Here is a 22,407-nt window from a genome sequence, read left to right as displayed (position 1 = left end):
GAGCCTGATGCGGGACTCGATCCCGGGACTCCGGGATCATGACCTGAGCCGAAGGCAGTCACCCAACCAACTGAGCCACCCAGGCGCCCAGGAACTTCGCATTTCTAATGAAATGACATCTACACCTTTTCAGCCAGGAAGAAGCAAAGACGTGGGAGTGCAGGGCTATATGTGTGTGTACGTGCACAAATGCACATGTCTGCAGCTGCAAACAGAAAATGACTTTCAGCTGAGTTAAAGACAACACACACGCACACGCACATACACACTATGCTGAGCGCTTTCTACCTATGTGCCGGGGCACACGGTTATACGAAGTGCTGGACAGACAACATCTCATTTAATCCTTGTAACAGAAAAGGCCCTGTTATTTCCATCTTACAGAGGAGGTGACAGAGACTTAAGGAAGGTACCTGTCCAGGGATAGACAGCAGTTAAGAAGGGCTGAGACCGGACCCAGGCAATGACTCCAAAGCCCCAAGCTGCCCACGCCACCTCTCTGTGCACACTCTCAGGGTTCCCGAAAGCACAAGCAGCATGGCCAACACACAGCTGGGCAGAAAGTGCTGTGCCCTAAATCCATGTTATTAATAGTAAGTTATTAACTACTCCAGGAGATCCAATGCAGGAGGTTCAGTCTGCAATTGAATCCTCATTTCTGCAGAAGTTACGTCCTGCGGGGTGGGGGTGAGGGGCAAGGAGGAACAAGGAGCCAAAAGGGTAATCAATGCCCTCGGCACACAAAGAACTCGTTTTACAGCTGTCTTGCTCCCCAGCCAATAGGAACACCCCCCAAAATGTAAGAGACAGAAAGCTCCAACCTCCAAAGGGGAGTGAGTCGTGCTGCAGGAAATTCTCCCTCCAGGCTTCCCTCTCCCCCTGTTCTCCCTTTTCCCTTGACTTAGGCATTTCTCCAGCCACCTGCACCCCACTCACCCACTAGTGCTTAAAGGCTGAACTAACCACTTCTCAGTGCAGGGCAGAGGGATGCGCTGTGTCGCTAATCACCACTATCCATTCTAAATTCTTGCTCAAATGACTCCAGGTGCCATCCCCCCAGGTCTCATTATTTTATACCTCCAAACTCTACAAATAAGGGAGGACAGAATTTTCTCGGTTCCTGAGAATGCGAAGTCCTGGAGTAAATTTACTCTTGTTGGTTCTCTGCATTCCACAGAGGCGGACAGAACTCTCCCCTGTCGCTCGGCACATTTCCGGTGGCACCTGCGTTCCTCCCTGAACTGGGCAGGTTGGCTTCAAACACTTTGCAAGTTGCTGCAGGCATTCCAACAGATGCTCCTGAAGAGCTTGCTCCCTTGGCAAGCAGCAGCGTCCAATGACTTCAGGGGCGCTGACTGAGGTGTGAACAGACTGTGCGTCCACCCAATGGCCTCCCAGAGTATTGCCTAGAGGTGTCCCCACATTTCACAACATAAATCCACCTCCATCCTGTCTGTCTGATGCCCTAAATCTCCCATCCGCTATAACAGAAGGCAGGTGGTGTTATCAACACAGCTTTATCTCATAAGTGGTCGTCGAAGGCACAGAGCGTTAAAATAAGCAGTCAGAGGTAGCTCCCAAAACTCAGGAATGTAATGAATAAGAGCACATCAGATGCTTACTCCGAGTCTATCAGCAGGTCTCCTCCACAGCCAGACTGCCCAGAGACTACTTTAACCTAGGTGACTGCCTCCAGATTACCATCTAAATGCAGAGCAGTTTTATGATGATGAATTGGTGGAAGGAGACCTTGTAATGAAAAACTCTTTGCTAAATACAGCTGGAAGGAACTAAGAGAGTTTAAAAACAACTGATAATTCTATTGCTCATTATCTCTCTCTCCTCGACTTCAGCATCCCTGCATGGTCTCCCCACACTCCTCCGATGAGGTGAAGCGGCTCCCCCACACTGATTAAGGCCCAGTGATTTAATAGCACACAGATAAAGCGGGGGCCTGCTCGGCCGCAACAGCAATGCAGTATTTCTGGAGGAAAAAAATGCTCTAGGATGCACTGCACTTGGGGAAAAGCCAGACTTACACCCAGAAATGATAGTGACTCCCTACCTTGACCACGTCTGCCAGCTGTTATAGACCGGAGACAGTGCATAAAGGGGCAAGTGACTTATAAGTCAAGCCTAGGTCACCCAGCAGGGGAAAAGCCCAGGGAAGGGTGGTGGCAGGGGCGAGCATGTGTTATAATAGTATGGCAGGGTTTACCAAACAGCAGACCCTCCACTGAGTCTGGGCTCGTGGCCATTCTCATCACGGTGACCCCACCAGTCTGAGATTCATCTCGCTGACCAAGGTTTACAGAGCACCAACCGTGTGCCAGGTGTTGAGCCACACTTAGGGAACCCAACGACACACATGAATAAATTCCTAATGCTTACTGACCTGGTGCCTCCCTTGCCCACCGTGCTTCCATTCGCCACTTTCTTTTTGCTTTTAGTTGCCCAACCACACCAAATTCACTCTGGCCTCAGGACCTTTGCACATTCCTCTCCATGCCTGGACAGTCTTCTACCACATCCTCATGGCTAGATCCTTCTTCCCCAAATGCCCCCCACCACCCTGTCCTTTCTGCTGATTATGTGAGCCCCCTTGGAGCTCCATGTAGGGCTATCCAATACCGGTTTGGTGGCCTTCAACCTGCACCCCCCCCAGAATGCAGATTCCCAGGCCCACAAGGGCCTCATTCCCCAAAGCCTCCCTCAGGTTCGATATACCATGGCTGCTAATGCATCTCTGCAAGAGGGAGGAGAGCAGGAAGGGGAGTAGCTAAGCACATGCCAGCCTTCAAGACGCTCAACAGCCTGTGGGATACAGGCAATTAAAAATTACATGGTGCTGCAGGGCAGGTTGGGGAGGTCCTGGGTATCAACAGTGGCACATGGTGAGGGACCCGGGGACAGTGGAAGGCCGTGCCTTGCTATCTGCTGGACTAGCAGGATTCTGGAGATGCAAATCTCCTCCCCCATGGGCACACAGCCCAGTGCTGGGGGCTGCTGAGAAGAGCCCGAGCCAACCTCATGCTCCAGGCCCTTTCCTCCTTTGTCCCAGGCACCACTTCCCTCCACTGGCACACAGATCAGAGGACGGAGCAGTAGGGCCCCCTCCCGGGGGAAAGGCTACGAGATACCCAGGGGGATCTTCAAGGCTTCATACACACACAGGTATAGTTGGTCCCAATCATTCCAGAGACGCTGAGCACAAACATAGTGTCCCTGTTGTTACCACCCAGAAGAAACTAAATGCTGAATGCTGCCCATCTCCTAAACTCTCTGGGCACCATTTAACAAGCCCAGACAGCCTTTTTAAAGGAAAGAGCAATGCCTTAGAACGGGGATTCTCTATCTTGAGACATCTCAATGTGCTGCAGACAACCTTTAAAGGTCATCTCTTAGCCTGGCTCCCCAGCTCCATCATCCCAGGTGCCTAATTAGCACTTAAATGGGTATGTTCTGTGAACTCAGCGTCCTGACTGTCAGGCAGGGCAAGGGCTAGGTTTCTAGGCTTTGTCCACTATTTCTCCGTGTGCAGACATCCAAAGCCAGGACTCTCCTTCTCACAATGCAACACTCCCTTCTTGGAACAAATAAATACTGCAGACCGAATGGAAGGTTCCTAAGCCAGACTCTCCCCCAGCTCCGCACGGAGGGGGAGGGACAAGAAGAGCCCGCCTTGGGGGCCACGGGGCACTGGTGGGATCTCCAAGGGTGGGCCAGCTCCAGAGGCCTTGGGAGGAGATGCCCAAACTGAACATCTGTGGACTGAGAAGGCAGGACTTGAAGGCAGACACCCATGAAATTGCCCTCCCATCAGCTCACTCCCTCAGGCCATTAATCCATCAGGTCTGCTCCGTTCTCGTGCCCCTGAGAACCACACTGCACTTTGACCAATTACGATATCTTAAAAATGTAACCCCAGTGTGACACTTCTGGTCTTGCTCAGCACCACAGCTTTACCTTAAAAACAGGGACCTCCCTATGTACGCCCAGCGATTCCATGTGGTCTAAGAAAGGGGGACAGACCACCAAGGAAGGGAAAGCTTTCACCAACAGGGGCTTCTGCACCTGATTTCATGCCCAATCCTTAGTCCAGTGAGTCACACCATGATGTCACCACCCACTAGGATGTCTTCCTCCAAGCAAACCTCCCTGTCCAGCAGAGAAGCCCAGAGTTGGCCCCCAGAAGCCTTTGCAGAAGAGGAGAAGCAGCCCACGTGCCGGGAAAAACAAAAGGAGGCTGTCGCGACACTGGTCAGCATCCCCCCCCCCCCCCCCGCAGTTCATGAAATTCCAACAACCCTTTCCACAGATGAGGAAATGGAGGCCAGAGTGCCGGCAGCATCGGAACCTGGCCTCTTTGAGTTATCATCCCCAAACATCCAGGGTTCTGCATGGATTGTTCTTTCTTGAAATCATCATGCCGTATATCTATTAATCTATAGTCTAGTTGTAAGTTGTCTTAATTAGAGGCATCAGAGGAAACCACACGAACACCATGCTAATTGACAGAACTAGTCCTCAGCACTCACGGCGGGGGGGGGCAGCAGCTTTGTTGTGTTGCCACGATTATTAATTTGTCTTCCACTTGTCATTCACCTATGGTTTCAAAAGCAAGCCAGAAACTGAACTAATGAAACTAAAAGAACGTTTACTAATTAAAACCTTGTGGAAAAGTTTTCAAATAACATGCTGCATTTGGATAATAACAGCTCAAGATATTGAAAAAAACCAATTGCCAATTAGAGGTAAAAAATTAATTATACAGTCACATAGTTAAAAACCACATCCTGGTGTAATTTGCAAAGACGAGAGATTAAGGGGTAAAATCAGGAAATAAGCTCTCATTAACGACGCACTGGAGAAGGTGCCGGCCTGCCGCCTCCTGCATCCGGTCCGCAGACCCCACATCCACTCCGTGCCCACCCCGGCCGCCTGGGCACCCTGCCCCGCTCACCCACTCGCCCTGGGACTCAGTTTCCTCACTGAAGAAGGTGCAAGGGCTGCAGGAATCCCTTATGTCCTTACCCTCCTTCCAAGGCGAAGGTTGCGGGCAAGGTCCATGGAGGTGGAGGGCCGTCCTGGGGAAGTAGGCCCGTCTGCCTCAACATGGCAGAGGGCACAGGAGCCCCGGGCTGGTGAACACCGGCCACGGAGGGCAGCCCCGCCCAGCTCGGGGAGCCAGCACCTGTCACTCTAACAACCTGAGAGCCAGCACCTGTCACTCTAACAACCTGAGAGTTTACATCAGCACCAGTGGTTAGGGGCACTTACTACCCAAGTACCAGGCCCCATTCTGACTTCTGAACAACCTGATAAGACACATAAATGAGGAAACTGAGGAACAAAGGAGTTACGTAACTTGCCTGAGTTTCCATAGCTAACTGGAGAAGCCAGACTTCAAACCCAGGCCCACGCCCCCATGCAACACATCCCCTCCGCCATGTCACCCCAGAGCCGGCTCCCCTGCCGAGAGCTTCCCTGCACAGTCTCTCTGGGCCCTGCCCCAACGTGGATTTCCTGAGCTGCCCCTGAGACTCAGGCCCCCTCCGGACACCAGCTCTTCGGGGGCCAAGCGGGCCGGGCTCCCAGTGCTCACAAGTCACCCCATGTCACACACGGAGCCTGGGTCATCGAGACTCTGCTCTGTGGCAGCTCGGGCTCTGAACACCTTCTAGCCCTCAACAGGGGCCTCCTGGCTGCTGCTGAAACCTAAAATAAAATCTCACAGTACTGAGGACAGCTTTGCTTGAAGACACCTATGGTGCAGGTGGGAAGGACACCAGCACTTTCTGATGCTTGCGTGAGAAATGAGATGGACCAGATCCTCAGAAATGCCATTCTGGGGCCAGCGCAGTGCAGACAGAGCACAAGCCTCAGCAGCCCTCACACAGGGATGTTGCACAGGAGGACCCACCTGCCTCCGGGAGCCCGTCTATGAGGCCCGGACCACCCCGGCTAGGCTACTTCCGTGATGCCCAAGCTCAGGCTGAAGCTCAGATCACCTAAGAACCCAGCCCATTCCCCTGCCTCACTCAGTCAGCTCACACACATCAGCAGCTTGCAATGAAAAGGTGACGGAGATGACCCCCAGTCCCAGCGATCCGCACCTTCCAGGCTTGCACCTGCGGTTTGTAACTCGTTCCTGGGTCCGGGACTGCAGCTCTAAAACCAGGATTGGCCAAAGCTTTCTCCAAAGGCGTATTTTAGGTACCCGGGGGGACCATGACAATCCTAGCCCCGACACTGCTACCGCATGACCTGGGGGGCAAGTTCACGACCTGGGGCCCGCCGGAAACCGTACACGTGAGTGCAGGAAGAAAAGCTAGCTCCTGACATTCTTCTGGGCATGCAGAAATGAAAGATAAACAAGCAATGTCTCTAGAGTGTTTGGGGCATCTCAGTGACAACGCTGATATAAATTTGAAGTACCAGGAATTATACCTTCCAGAAAACATGAGTTATCATACATTTGTCACAAATCGCTCATTTACAGATTCAATGTAAAATATGAGGTGTTAGCAATAATAGCCTGCTGGGGAAACAAAAAAAAAGGAATAATACATGTTTATTAAAGGTCTCCCACCCTGGCTTCCCAAATCATGCACGGCTCCTAATGGATTGTTTATAACAACATGCAAACTGCCCAGGACGAGTGGAAAAGCTAGAAGGACTAAACTCACAGAGACGTGTTTTCTGCCCACTCTCACCTGTCAGATGAGAAGGGTGTAATCAATGTGATATAATATCCACACCAAACTCTGGGGGGTGATACGGTCTCTGGGCCACTGAGCAGCCTGGTTAGGTGCAAGCAAACTCACAGAACACCCTCAACTGACACTCTACCACCAAAACGATCACCAACACTAGCCATTTCCTAAGAGTTTAGATAGTTTTTTGAAGCCATTTTATTTATTTGAGAGAGAGAGAGAGAGAGAGAGCACACACACGTGAGCATCACAAATGGGGGGAGGGGCAGAGGGACAAGCAGACTCCTCACTGAGCACAGAACCCAATACAGGGCTCAATCCCAGGGCCCTGGGATCATGACCTGAGCCGAAGGCAGACACTTACCGACTGAGCCACCCAGGCGCCCCTAGATAATTTTTATAGAAGAAATGGTATCAAATGTAAGAATGTTTTCCTGCTGGTACAGGTGACAATTCCAGGATCTTAGGCAACTTCTGAAGCATCCTTTGGAAAGAATCACCACTGGATATTCCTAAATTACAGAGGATACACGAGGCTGATGTAGATCTTCGCTAACTGTGATACTGTGAGTTATGAGAAATACATATATACTCTTCGTCCACAGTTCCTGGCTCATGACTCCCCAAACCCTTGAATTTCCTGAGCGCAACAGGAGCATCTTTTCTCATAATATTCGGTCTGTTGTCCTCTGTTCCTGAAAACTCTTTAAAGCCAGAAAGGTGAAATGGGTGTCTCGTTATTCATAACAAGGCCCCTTCCACAACTGGGTTTATGTTAATGAGGTGACTTTTTGGAAAGCACCATGGGAACCAACCATGTGACTAGAGGGCTGGAACTTTCAGTCCCACCCCCCTGATTTCTGGGGACCGGTGGGGAGCAAAAGACTGAATAAATTACTAGTGGCCCATGATTTGATCGATCATGCCTACATAATAAAACCCCCAAAGGAGGGGGTTCGAAGAGCTTCCAGGCTGGAGAACCAGAACCTTTCTACGTGCCACCATGCCAGGCCCCAAACTCCACAAGGACAGAAGCTTCTCTGTTTGGGACTTTGCCCTGTGTATCTCTTCATCTGGCTGTCCCTTCATACCCTTTGATATTCTTTGTAATCAGCCAGTTATCTAGTCAGTAAACGGGTTTCTTGAATTCTGTGAGCTGCTCTAGCAAACTAATTGGACCCAAGAAAAGGGTGGTGGGAACCTCTAATGTAGAGCCCGTCAGTCAGAAGCAAAGGTGAAAACCTGGGCTTGTGACTGGCATCAGAAGTAGAGGACAATCTTGTAGGACGGAGCCTTTGACCTGCGGCATCTCACGCTGTCTCCAGGTAGACCGTGTCAGAACTGGACCAAACTGTAAGACACTCAAGTGGGGCTGCAGCATCGCCTGGGAGAACAGAAACTGGGAGCAGAAACCTTCCACTGACTCCATCACTCAGCCTTCAAGCTGTGTTTTCAAAAGTATCAGTTTTCACCCAGTTTGCTAGTTTTAGCTACAAACATCTATAAACTTTTTTTTAAATGTTAATGAAATTTTCAAAAGTACAAAAAATAAAATAGTAGGATGGACCCTAGGTACCCATCAGTCAAATTCCCATAGTTTTCCTTCCAGACATGGTGTCATCATCCATAAACACTTTAGATTGGATCTACACAAGATAAGGATTTTCAAAAAACAACCCCCCCAAGACCATTACTGCCACTAATAAAATCAGTAACGATGCTTTTCATTTCATCTACTATCCAGTCCCTACTCAACTTACCCCTAATTTTCTTTCTTTTTTTCTTTTTAGGTCTTTCTCTAGTTGGTTTGTTCCATGATTCTGAGCTCCATGAAGCAAGACAGAGTGCCTTGCTCACTTCTGCAGATCCCAGCATTCAACAGGCTAACTTGTAGACAGAGAATGCTCCCAAGAGTTTCTGAATGGATTCATGCTCATCACTGTTCATCTCTCAAAAATAAAAAGAAGTAAAAAGAAAAAGAAAAGAAAAAGAAAAAGAAGTAAACTTCTGTTTACATGGATCCTGGGATTTGGGAGTGAACAGATGGACACATTCCAATGAGGGCTACCATTTTCCTTTATCAAGGACAGGAGGCCCGGAGCTGTGTTCTCATAAAGGTGAGTTCTCTCACACAGGAGAAAAAGAAGACCGTAACTCATCAATTCTAAGTTGCACTATTTTTCACAGTTTGACATGAAATTGGGACGCACCTCACAATGAAGGACACTGTTATGATGCTGTGGGTCAGGCAAGGGCCATGATGCACCTCTCATGACCAGCACATGCTCAAACATACAACACACCAGCAGCAAAACCCACATGATGCGCATCAGTGGCCTGGAAGAAAATCTCAGAAACAACAAGAAAGCACTCATAATCCTTAGAAACCAAATCAAATGGGGTAGAAATGGATGTTGAATTGGGGAATTAGGGAAAATTCCCAAATGAGTCAAAAACTGGATAATTCTATGTAATTGCCAAGCTGCATTAAGAGCCCAGAACCAAGAGCTTTTAGCGCTTTCATTGATTTTTTTTTTTTAATGCTGCATCACCAAAGGTCTTGGTGACCCAGAAAACTTTGAGGAAAACAGGCACAAATATCTCTGAGTTAAAAACTAGATACTGGAAAAATTTTAAGAACCCCTTACCCAATATATTTCATGTGCATTTTCCTTTTTATCTATGCACAAGAGTGATATATGGAAAAATCAATGTCTAATGAAGTCTAAAAGAGCTCTTTAAATAAGTAGACAAATAAAAATGTTAACTGATAAAGAAACCATTGTATCACAGTTCAATGAACAGCGTTTTTTTCCTTGCCTGGTGGTACATAAAATAATGGTTGTATGAAAAATGGCATTTTAGGTATGATAAAAAGAGGTATATTATCTATGAAGGGGAAAGTCAGTGATTATCAAAAGTGAGCAGCAGAAAAACAAGTGGGTGAGCTGACTGGCACAAGGGTGCAGGGAAGGGCCCGGAGTGGGCAGAGGGGGCAGTGAAAAGAGAGGAAAAGAGGTTAAGCCTTGCGAAGGTCACAGAGCAAAAGCTCCAAATCTAGGTCAACGGGAGAGCCCTTGAGGCGGAAAGCGCCAAGACAATGAGACCCGAAGGCGCCCCAGCTGGGCCAAGTGGCCCATAATCCAGGACAGCCCTGGACAACCCCCTGGACAAGAGTCACCACCACTCGCCACCTCCTGATAACAGAGTGCTTAGTTTATGGGCATCTCCCAAATGCAGACCTCTAATTTACATCAGCTGCTCACGCTCTCCCGGGTAATTCAGCTATGACGGACCCTTCAATTGAAGTATGTGATCTTTCTAGAGCAGCACCCTTCCGCAAAGAAAGAGTTCACTCCCCGCACTGGCCTCTGAAGAAGCAGAGACAAAGAAACCACCACAACCGCTCCTAAGTCTGAAGGTCTTTAAAATTACCTTTCCTTTGCTGCCATGCAAATGTTCCAGTTGTTGTATCCAGAAACACACTGGGGGCATCGAACGTAAACTCATAAAATATCTAATAACCTCATAAATGCCAACATTTTCTCTGAAAAGCAGCTGGATACTTCCCCGTGAGAACCAGGAGGACCTGCAATTTCCTACCGTCCCACCTCCCCTACAACGGCTGTGGGCAATAAAGCCACACATCCATTTTATTTCCCACAAATACTATAGACTACAGAGCCTCAACGTAACCCACATTGCTGAGAACGACCTCTCCAAAGCCCTGGTATCAGGCAGGTTTCTGACCTCTGGTTTCCTATGGGCTGGTTTTCCTGCAGAAATCAACAAGCCCCATCACCCATAGAAACTCACAGAGATTACATCACAGTGGAAATCCTGCGCTAAAGCAGGTGCACAAAGACCCGCAAGGATTTCTCATTACATGATAATATGCATGGAAAGCACTCTACCCATGTGCAATGTCATTTAATAGTGCACTCAACGATGGACAATGGATGCTTACCTGGTCCAGCCTAGCATTTCACAGAGATCAGCTCAGAGAGCAAGCAACGAGATTGTTCCACAAGCACATGCTACTGAGTCAACGAGCAAATTACCCTGCAGGCACCTCGAGCAGTCCCAGGCCTGAAGTGGGAGCCGGGGGCATGGGAGCACGCACAGCATTTTCCCTAGGAGGAGTACATACGTCACCCAAGACACCAGTGCAACAAGAAGACCCAAGATTTCCACGTCACAGAGGAAATTTCACCTGTGACAAACCAAAGGCAACAACCTATGGGAAAGAAAACCAGCTCAATTTAGCAAAGGCCAGCAAAAGGAAGTATCACCAAAAGACAGGACACGGCTAAAACAAGGGGCTGCGTAGGAAGCAGAGAGAGCCCCAGGTGAAGCAGAGATTCACCGGCTTCCAGTCTTGGCTCAAAGCTGCCCAAGCCTCACTTCCCCAGCGAGCCGGAGGGACCACCGCGGTAACACGACAACCCCCACCCCGTTCCTAAGCCCCTTACGCTGCTGTGTTTCCCATGGCACTTAGCACCTGCTTCCACGCTGTACCATTTTCTTACCTGTCATGTTTTGATCTAGCTACCCTCTCCCCACCCCCGAATGAAAGTTCTATGAGCACAGGGATTTTGTCTGTTATATTCGCTGTCACAGTCCCAAATACCCAAATAGCGCCTGTCACATAGCAGGGGTTGAAGAAATACTCATTGAAAGAACGAATGAAAGGGACCAGAGCCTGTTTTCATTTCTGCTCCTGCCAGAGGGGCAGCTGAGGATGTCGTCTTCGGGACAAACAGACGTCGGGCGGGTAAGAACACACCAAACCTCTCCTGGCGCAAGAGGTGAAAACGAAGAAAAAAGCAAAATGGACGGACGTTACCATCAAAGCGTTACTGAGTTCCAAAATGCCCCCCAGGAACGTTCCGACATGGTGCAGCAGGACACGGGCAGTGCCAAAAAGCAGGGAAGGGAGCAGGGGAAGCCCGGCTCCAGAGAGCAAGCCACAGGCCACGCTGGCGGGCCGGCACACACCGCCGGGCCCTGTGCTGCGTGCGGACAAAGCCCCCTGCCTCCAGGGGTCCGCACTGAGGCCTCCCAGCGGACGACTCTGGGTCTGCCGTCCACCGGCTCCGCGACCTTGGGAAAGTGACTTACCCTCTCTGTGCCTTGGGCTTCATTAGTAAAATGAGAGGAACAAAAGGGCTGTTATGAGGAGTCGCTGAGTTCATATGGATACGGCAGCTTTAGGACGGGGCCTGGCACACAGCGGGTGCTAACAGGGCAAGTGTTTATTAGATGAAAACCCTTTGCCCAGGGCTCCAGCCCAGACCACACGAAGAGGCCGTCCTGTTCTGCAGGGGTCTAACAGGGTCTGCAAAGGTCACAGGGAGAAGAAAAGAAATCAAAGTTAACAGAGACACAGCAGCGGCTCTAAATGAGGGGGGACTGTGTCCTCCAGGCGACACGTGGTGGTCGTCACATATGGGGTGGAGGCCAGGGAAGCCCCTAGACACCTGACCACATACAGGGCAACCCCACACAACCAAGATGATCCGGCTCGAAATGTCAACCAGGTCAAGACTGAGCAACCCTGATCTGGACTGACCACGCCCCCAAAGGCCCCTTGACACTGACAAAACACGGGTCCAGGGCTGGGCTCTGGAAATCCAGGAACTCTGTCCCGGCCGTGCTGACCATTCCTCCTCCCGAAGAGTCAGCTGGCAAGAAACAGCCAGCCCTGGCAGGATTCAGTGGCTGGCACTCGGGGCCTGGGAGACCCGGGGAGGGCAGAGGCCCAGGCGACAGGGTACCCGGGCAGGCGGCCCCACAAAAGCTCAGTGAGCCACAGTGAGCGGCCCGCTTCACGGCCCCAGACAGCCACCCTCAGCTGCTGCTGCCCAACAGCCAGCTCCTGGAAGAAACCGGGCACACGGCACAGAATTCCCAAAGCCCAGGAAAGCGGTTTCCATTTAGGCCCAGGAGTGAGATTCTCTGTGACCGTTTTTGGTTTCTTCAAACCCAGCCCCAATGAATCACTGCCTTCTACATTCCAGCACGCTACGAAACCCAAAGTGTAGAAAATGCCATGTTTCCCGGGCCCATAATACTGGACATGACGGAATGTCGCACCCCAGGCTGCGAGGGGCAGAGTGAGGCCAGGAACAGAAAGCTACCTGCCCAGGGCAAGGGGCCGAGGGCGGGGAGGATGTGCTCCACCATGCAAAGTCTTGTTTGCTCCTTGAGTCTGGTTTTTATTTCCCAGAAATGGGCCCATGGTCAGAAAGGAGAAAGGTGGAGAAGGCTCTCTTGAGTGGCCAGGTAAACCAGACAGGCATTCCTGGTACCTCCTCACCTGGAGTCAATCCTTCAGGTCAAGCACATGGCCAAAGGCTAGAGAATCCTCACGCCAGCTAAGAGACAAGGTCAGGTTCCACCCTGAGGGCACGAGTGTCTACTGGGGTGCTCCCTCCAACACTTTCGATCTAACTCTTGATGGAGGAGAGTTCCTCGCCAGGCCCAGCCTATCCGGAAACCCACCCAGGAGGGTTTGCTCGTGGAAGTGCCAGAAGGTCCGCCTTCAAAAACTTTACCAATGAGGCAGTCTGGAGGCAAGGATCCAAGACAATAGTAGGGGGACTAGGGTCCCCAATAGCAACAGAGAATCAATCAAACACTCCCTCAAGGGAAAGGTGACCTTTCAGGTCAGAGAAGTGAGACCAGGCCAACACTTCCTTGGGTCCAAGTGGCACACTCAACACTCAGGGTCCAAAAGGCCCCTGTGGTGGCAGGTTTCAATTCTTTGGTTGCTGATCATGGAGGAGGGATCCCAAGGGAAGCGACCAGGACAGCCGGGGGCTGGGAGTCCCTCGAGGTCATGAGAGGGGCATTTATTTAACAACCAGTATGGAAGCATCCCCCTATTTTAATCTGTGTGGTATCACTGGATGGGTGTTTCCATCTGGACATCCACCTGGCTTGTATGTCTCAGCATCATCCACGCGAACTTTCCAGAACAGGATTCACAAGGAGAAAATCAGAAGAACAAAAAAAGGGAGTGGATTTGGCCAGGTTTGGCTATTTTCTCATCCCACGAATTCTGCTGGGCCAGCTAGGGGACCTCATAGATTTTTCCCCCCAGGAATACCCTGTGTCTTTCTGGGGATCTCAGCCAGAACCTCAAAGTCAACTCCTGAGTGCGCCTGGGTCTCTGCCCCAGGTAGCCTCACCCTCACCACCTCCTCCTCCTCTTTCCACCAAGCCAAGTGCCTCAGCTTTGCTAGAAGGTAAGCAGCACAGCACTGCCTGCTTTGAAATCGACATCTTTCCCAAACTTAACTTCCCACTCCCCAAAGATCTGAAAAACATGAACGGCAGAAACAAGATATTATATGTATGTATAGATGTAAATGCGTGCATGCCCAATCATTTTCCTGACCACCTCTCATTACCTCTTCCTCTGTTCCAAAGAGGAAACCCACCACGCAGGAGGAGGGACGGTGGGGAGACTGACAGAGGGCCTGAAGCCCACACGCAACCCTACCTCAAGGTCTGAGAGCCCGAGCAAGCTGACCCTACTTTGTACTGGGTACAGCAGCTTTCTCGTGTTGCTAGAGGGTTACGGGAAGCGCTCCGTGCTCCGGCGGTGTTTATCTGTCACAATCTGCTTCCGTTATGTTTGCGCACCCGAGGCAGCCACAGCATAACTCGGGAACAGGGAAACTTGATTTTCCTTGGAGAAAAGTTGCTATTACAGTGCCATTTGTCAGATTCTCTGGCTATAGTGCCCCCCCCTCAACTACTGCCCTCCCTACCCCAGCTTCAAACTCTCATCTCAAATGGAATTTCCTTAAACTCAAAACTGATCATAGGTGCCGAGGTAGAGTATGGGTCCCCTCCTGCGCGTCCACCCACAGACCCCCCCACTCTACTGACACCCATCAAGGCCCGTGGTGGCTTCATGTCCCACCTCAAACCTGTCACAGGAGAGCAGTCACAGCCTCTCCCCTCCTGCCCCGAGAAGCAAGGCTGCAGAGGCAGAGCAGGGGAGCCCAGGTCCTAGTGGGGAGTGGAGCGGGCCGGCTTCCTCGCCACAAGAAATCTCCACTTAGGGCCACGTACACAGAGCCACTCCCACTGTTCACACAACCACCAGAAACAGGTGTGTCCTCCACCCAAGCTTTCCTGCTGGCTGCCCACAGGTGGGAACCCCACTCTGACACCACAGCTGGGTACCAGAGAGCTGGCATGTCTGGACCACTTCCCCAAAAGGCAGTCCTTAATGTCATTCAAGCTTCTTTAGTACGCGCCCAAATACACCGAACAGATCAATCTCAGAGGAATAGATGAAGGATAAAAGAAAAAATAAAAACATCAACGATTTCCCAGAGAGCAAGAAGACACTGCAGATTCCTGGTTCAATATATTTTCAAAGAGTATTTCGGCTGTTTACTTTTTCCTTATGCCCCCCCAACCCTCAAAACCATTTATTCGGTGTCTACTATTCCTCAACACCTACTAATGGCATTTAGCTTGCTGCCCCAAGGTGAATATGATGATCCCCACTGTGAAGCTGAGAAACTGAGGGTCAGAGAAGTTCAATTAATTAATAAAGGTCACCAAGCAGAAGGGGGTAGAGAGCTAAGGTCACTCAGTACCAATAAATGGATTCATGTTATTCTTCTTCCTGTGAAAGTCCACTACCCAGCTCAAAACACATGACTGTTTCCTTAGGATCGACCAAATTAAGAACCAACAAGTCAGCTTGGCATGCGGAGCCCTCTCAACAGCCTAGACCCCAACTCATTCTCCAATTTCAAATCCTACTGTTCCCCTACACATGTCCCATGCTCCAGCCAAGTGGGGCCCCTCATCACTCCCTCCTCCCCCAAATGCCTCTTATAAGATCACCCCCAAAGTCCTCCACCCTCGAACCCCCAGAGCAAGGGCTGCAGCACTGTGCCTGCTCATCAAGGAAGGGTGGTGGAAAGCGAACGGGCTGCCCAGGCCCTTGGCCATGTCCTTCAGGTAACACTTTCCCTTACCTCCCAAGGATGTGAGCAGCACAGACAGGAGTCTCAGGCTGGACACACTCTCTTTCAGGAGCAATCATCCTTCACATACTGGGAAACCCTTCCCTTTCCAGCCCCAACAGCCACACTTTACCCAGAGGCAGGTTCACTACAACAGAAATCCCTTCTTCTCTTCTATACAGCTCCATCCACCGCCAACTTGCCAAGGCCTGGGGGAGACTTAACATGATTAAAATTTTAAAGCATTTAAGAGGCTTAAAGGAAAGCCATTCTCAGAGTGCAAATCTTTAATTTAGGGAGAAAGAGCAAACTATGGGAGGCGCGAAGAGATCTATACAAATGAAATAATTTTAAACAATATTACACATAAACTGATTGGCCGCACACCCTGAACCTCAGCACTGAGTCCCAAATGGTGTGGCAATGTCTTGATTGCTTTTGAGCACCTGCTCCTATTCACTTTATTAGATCTGCAATCTGAGGTGAGTTGGCTTTCTGGGTTTTGGCAAATGGAGAATAACAGTCCTGAGATGAGTTATTTAACAGGCAGGGCACACAGTGACAAGTCCGGGCGGGGGTGCTGAAGCAGCAGAAACACCAGGCACGCTCCCGGCAGACAATCCCCCAAAGCCTAATACTGAAGCCTGGTACCCTGTGAAAAACTCCGGGGCGGAGAGAAATTGCTAAATACAGAATGAGAGTCCTGACTTACTATAGCATAGTATGAAACAAGAGAAGAAACATTAATTCCACTTGCATCTAAAAAACTATCGCTAGTGTTTAAATTCTGCCTTTACTTGCATACCACGTGATCAACTACATATTTCCTTTTATCATAAGGATGAACTAAATTTGAAGACTCTTTAGTCCTGAAATCCATGGAAACACTTCAGGAGGAAGGAAGACTATGCAGTTCTATACTCTAGATTCGGAAATTCAGGACAGCGGGGTTCTATTCAGGCCCTCCAGGATAGTCTCACGGTTTCGACTTTTATACCAGCGTCCACAACACTAAGTTAATGAGTCTTTTACTGCGATTTCAAAAGCTATTGCATTTACACACCTCTTCCCCAACTGACAAATCACTAAACCATTCTAAGAGGTGGGATTAAATTTTATGGTTCGTTCACAGAAAGAATAGAATCCCAAATCACCAATCCATGTATAATTGTTCATTTCCCACACATTTTCCCTACCTGATCCCTGTACCTCCCTATTGCCACTAGGTCACAAAGAGTTCTTGGGTTTTTTTTTTTTTTTTTTTTTTTAATTAAGGATACCACTTCAGAGGTCAACACAGAGGACCCGTCAAAACCCAGCCACCGAATGAAGCCCACCAGGGAGAAATCAGCCTCTCTGGATGCTAAGGCCACACTGTTGCTATTTCTAATCACATGTACTAATGAAAGTGCCAAACCAAGGAAAGAGAAATACCAGTGTGGCTTATTTGTTTGTTTTTCTTTTGCATGAAAGGCAGAGGCTTTGCCAGGTCCTACCCGCACACCGGGCCATGTGGACCTGCCAAGGCCCACTTAACTGCAAAGCAAAGTTTTGAAAATAATTCCAGTTTCACATGAGCGTAGTTTTCAAAGGGCTGCACTGCTCCTACCGGATGAATAAACAAGAGACTTCAGGTACACATACAGCAGTTCCCTCCATTAAAAAAAGAGAGAAAAAATTGGGCAAAGAGCACACTGTTGGCTCAGAACTAAGCTAGGCCAATTCAGCACATGGAAAGACTTCATTTCTGCCCCCTCCAGATAAAGCAAACCCATGCAATTTCTCAAGACTCAAACAAGATACCTACTACCTCCATCTAGTACCTTCAGGTGAGAATGAATGAATGAATGAATGAATGGGAGAAAGAAACAAACCAGGAGGGAAACCTCTGAAGCAGCCAAACCTCAGCGTTACTTCACCGGTGTCTGACTTCAAGGCTAAAAAGTCTGTTCTAATACAGTCAGTCCCGTTTGCCTTGTTCCAGAATATCATTCCCTAGTGCCAGCCCAACCCGTGGTCCACCTCCATTAACTCAGAATTTTTCCTGGGTTTGCGGTGACACTAAACGTCACAGTAATGAGCGTTACAGGATTTTGGAAAAGATAACGCGGCTTTCAAAGCCTCTTCCCCACCAAACAGCACAACCCCGCCGGCGGCATGTGCCCAGCCAAAGCCCTCCGCTCCCAGCGGGCGCCCGGCCGCAGAACCCCGCCGTCGGGGCGGCTCTGGCCGCTCGATTTCCTCCCGAATACGCCGAGCGGTCCAGGTGGCTCACACGGTCCCCACGGCCTAACCACTCGGCCCTTGGGAGCCTGCTCAAAGCACACCCATAGAACAGGGACCGTCCCCGCGTAACCGGGCAGCTGGGCAGGGGAAGGCACGCGCAGGGGGCCACGGCCGGGCGGCGGGGGCGGCGGGGGCCGAGCCGGCCGGAGCGTAAAGCCTGGGCCGAGAGGGGAAGGTCGGGGGCCGAGGGGGAGGATGTCGGTGGCCAGCCTCACTCGGGGCTCAGAGGCGCGCTGGCCCTCCGCTTACACCCGCCCAGGGAGTCCCTTCTATCCGGCGCTATCCGGCGCGGGGCTGGCTGCATTCCCGCCCCCCCCCACCCCCAGAGGTAATGGGCAGAGGGAGAAAGGGGCAGAGACCCCGAGCTGCCCCCCGACCACCATCTCCGGCCGCGGGGTGACAAGGGGGAAAGGGGTGGGGATTTGCAGCGGCTTGTATCAAAGGGCTGAAAAGAAACTTGGACTCCTTTCTCCTGTACATGACACTTTGGAAAGGCAGCCGCCTCTCCCTCCTCGCCTCCCACCCCTTTTGTGTGTCCCAGCACCCCCACCGCTAAACTTCCCACCGCTGGGGATGGGGCTCCCGGCGGCCGGACAAGACTCAACTTCAATTACGTGGAGCAGGCACAGGGGGACATCTACGGAGGAGGACGTCTACGGCGACGAGAAAGGCGTCCGGGGTCCCCAGCTCTGCGGGGCTGCGCCGGGTCGCCCTCTCCCGAGCCCCGCGAGCGCAGAGGGGCTGGGTGCGCCCCGTGCCCTGGGGAATCGGCTGGGAGGCCCGGGGAGGGGAGCGGGGGCCCGAGCCGAGGTCCAGGCAGAGGAGCAGGAGGGGCGGGAGCCCCCCTCGGTGCCCGGCCGGCCACGTCCGAGCAGGCGGTCTGCAGCCGGGCAGGGGGCGCGTCGGCGCGGGAGGGGCCGGCGGGGGAAGGGGAGTCGGGGGCTCGAGGGGAGGGGGGGTGGCCGGGCCCGGGCAGGGCGCCCCACTCACCTTCCTGCCGGCGCCGCCGCCCGCGCCCGCGGCCAGCGCGGAGCCGCCCCCCGAGTACATGTAGTAGGCGATGCCCAGCACCCACAGGAAGGCGAAGCAGAGCAGCATCCGCGAGCGCCGCCGCATTCTCCCCTCTCGGCCGCCGGCCGCGGCCGCCGCTGTTCGCGAGTGCTGCCTGGGGCCGGCGCGGGCGGGGAGCGGGGCCGGGGGAGGAGCGGAGGAAGGGGAAGGGCGCGGCGGCGGCTCCTCCTCCGGCGCGGGCTGCTGCTCGGCGGCGGCGAAGGCGGCGCGCGCCCGGCGCCCGAGCTCCGCCCCGGGCCGGGAGCGCGGCGCGGCGCCCGAGCAGGAAGCGGCGGCCTCGGAGGCGGCGAGCGGGTCAGGGAGCAAAGGGCGACCAATCGGCGGCGGCTGCGGGGGCCGGGGCGCGGGCCGGAGGAGGGGATTACCGCGTCTCCATGGCGGCAGCACGCGGGGGTGAGGGTGGCGGGGGGGGTTCCGCCGGGAGGGCCTCCGCGGGACCGGGCCTCGGCACCGCCCCGCTCCGGCCGCCGCCCCGCCCCCTCTGCGTCCTCCCCGCCGCTGCCCCTCCGCCCCCGTGAGTGACAGGTGGCTGCCCGGGACCGCGCGCAGCGCGCGCAGACGTGCGCACACACACGTGCACACGCACCCGGGACCCTGGCGGTCCCTGCTGCCTGGCGCCGCGCCGCCGAGGCTGTCACCTCTTGGGTCCCGGGTGTTGGGGACCGCCTCAGACCCTTAACGGCCTCGCTCTGACTGGCCGGCCCACCTGAGTGTTTTGGTGCAAACCCGCCTCCTGGACCCGACTTCTGCAGTTTTCTTACTAATCTTGCAGCGAAACATCCCTGATCCCCAGCTGTCAATTTTATGTAATTATTTAGTCAGAGATGGGGGCCCACAGGTAGAATAAGAGAGGTCAAGGGAATATTTTTACGAGAATGGACAGCCCTGAATAGCAGGATTCTTTTGTTTTATTTTGTTTTTAATAAACATGAAAGAGGAAGAAGGGACGCAATTTTTTTTTCAATCTTTTCCTTTTAATTTGTTGCTTTCTTAAAAGAAGAAAGAAGAGTTAACACATAAACATCTCAGGAAGACACATCTGTCTCGTAACAGAATCTGTGTAACCTTGACGATGCCCTTGCCACACACACGCGAAGTTTCCCGTACTCCTAGGAAAGAAAGAAATGTTAGTTGGCACTTGGTATTTCAAAAGTGATTTCAGGAGCTTCCCAGTCTGGAGGATAATGGCAGCTGTCTGAATCTCAATCCCTACTCACATCTTCAGCGAAATACAAACACCAACAAGCCTTCAGCACCGCTAGGAGAGGGAATGCCAATGCTGTGAACTGAACTTCTAATTACTTCTTAAGTAGAAGAAAGAAAAGACATCAAATTCCAGCAGAGCTCCCTCGGCTGTTGCCAAGGACTTAAGTGAAGTCCGGGCTTAAAGCCTCTACAAAGAGAAAGCCCAACACCAAGAACTAAAACTGAACACAGGTCGGGTACTTAACAGGGAAGAGGTTTGAAAGAGAATGGGACAGGAGGTGGCAGCCTTGAAGAAGCCTTGCTTCTGGGAAAAGTCAAATAAATAAAGAAAGGGTAATGCCCTTTGGAGGCCTGGTAGTGAAGGGAAAGAAGGAAGTAAAAAGGGCAAATTAAAGATCCTACAGAAATAAAAGACAGTCAGTCCCTCCCCCAGACACTGTTATCTATTAAAAACTTCACTTCACTCTACAGATAGAAGAGAACATTCTTGAAGTGGGAACCCTGTGTCAAAATTCCTAGTAACAGAATAAGATCAGATTGACTGCATGCAAAGCTACCATAAAAAGAAAACAAAAAAGGAATCACATTTCTTATGATAAAAAAAAATGAATCCTAACATTTTCAGCCTATGAAAATACACACACACACACATAAAACCAGGAAGCAGGAGAAACTGTAACACCACAGATCAAACTACCTAACTGAACAAAGCATCATGTATGTGGACCTGTGCGCACACACAGACATACATATATGCATACATATAGACAACTGCAATCAGAAATTCAAGAACTAAGAACAGACTAGACAAAAATTAGGAAGAAATGTAACAAAAGTTGATCAAATTCAGGAAAGAAATTGGTACTGTCTGAGAAACAAAGAATAATTATAAAATGCCCACGGGAGAATATAGTCAAATAAAAATACGTAAAAAGACTCTTCCCGCCATCTTTCCGTGCGGCCATAATGGTGTGCATGAATGTCCTGGCAGATGCTCTCAAGAGCATTAACAATGCTGAGAAGAGAGGCAAACGCCAGGTTCTTATTAGGCCGTGCTCCAAAGTCATCGTCCTGTTTCTCACTGATGATGAAGCATGGTTACATTGGCGAATTTGAAATCATTGATGATCACAGAGTGGGGAAAATTGTTGTGAACCTCACGGGCAGGTTAAACAAGTGTGGAGTGATCAGCCCCAGATTTGATGTACAACTGAAAGATACAGAAAAATGGCAGAATAACCTGCTCCCGTCCCCCCAGTTTGGTTTCATTGTACTGACAACCTCAGCTGGCATCATGGACCATGAAGAAGCAAGATGAAAACACACAGGAGGGAAAATCCTGGGATTCTTTTTCTAGGGATGTAATACATACTTGCAAATAAAACGCCTCAATGGAAAAAAAAATGTAAAAGGACACTGAAGGATGGCAAGAAAATAATCAAGAAATTGAAAATAAGATAAAGAAAGAAGCAAAAAGTATTCAAAGAGAAGTGGTTGAAATGAAAGGAAAGAAGAATCAAACTACATAGAACCGGAGTCCTCAATAGAAATACCAGTGAAGCAGAAAACAACAACAACAACAACAACAAACAAAACAAAAAAAGAAACTGTAATCTCAGATGTAATATTCAACATAACTACATCATGATGGATAATGCTGTATGGCACATTTGAAAGTTATTAAGAGAGTAGGTCCTGAGAGTTCTCACTACAAGGAAAACAACACTTTTTTTTCCCTTCTGTATCTATGAGGTGATGGATGTCAACTTTATTGTGCTCCTCATTTTGCAATATATGTTAGTCAAGTCATTATGCTGTACAACTTATACGGTGCTTATATAGTTAGGTCAATTATGAAATTAAAACTGGGGGAAAGCTGTAATCCCAGAAAAGAATTCAGAAATAAGAAAAAATTTAAATTGTGTATCAAAAGTAACTTCCAAGTACCCTGAAAAACTGTTCTGGAATAATCAACTCCAAAACGTATCTTAGTAAAACTATTGGATTTTAAAGGCATCAAGATCAAATTACTTATAGAGATCACAAATTTAGGCTGGCATCAGACTTCTTAAGAACAACATACAAAGCAAGGCAACAATGGAGCGGCATTTATAAGAAACTCAATGTGAGAA

General features: G+C 50.5%; 1 protein-coding gene and 1 pseudogene across 2 annotated transcripts in view; one reads left to right on the top strand and one right to left on the bottom strand.

The window, feature by feature from the left end:
- Positions 1-19,207, bottom strand: part of GALNT2 (polypeptide N-acetylgalactosaminyltransferase 2) — a 182,773-nt gene extending 163,566 nt beyond the window's left edge. The window contains exon 1 of one of the 2 annotated variants that reach the window (XM_035008429.1): positions 18,989-19,207. In XM_035008429.1, coding sequence (XP_034864320.1) covers positions 18,989-19,114 — 126 coding nt within the window. In that variant the 5' untranslated portion in view covers positions 19,115-19,207. The remainder of the gene's footprint in view (positions 1-18,988) is intronic. The other variant, XM_035008430.1, reaches the window with a different exon arrangement.
- Positions 19,208-21,216: 2,009 nt separating this feature from the next.
- On the top strand, positions 21,217-21,632 carry LOC118012824 (annotated as a pseudogene).
- Positions 21,633-22,407: the final 775 nt, after the last annotated feature.

This window comes from Mirounga leonina, unplaced genomic scaffold (assembly GCF_011800145.1).
Source record: "Mirounga leonina isolate KUSES-001 unplaced genomic scaffold, KU_Mleo_1.0 Mir_152, whole genome shotgun sequence".
Lineage (NCBI taxonomy): Eukaryota > Metazoa > Chordata > Mammalia > Carnivora > Phocidae > Mirounga > Mirounga leonina.
The sequence above is the reverse complement of the archived record's forward strand: the minus strand, read 5'-3'. Positions and strand labels throughout refer to the sequence as shown.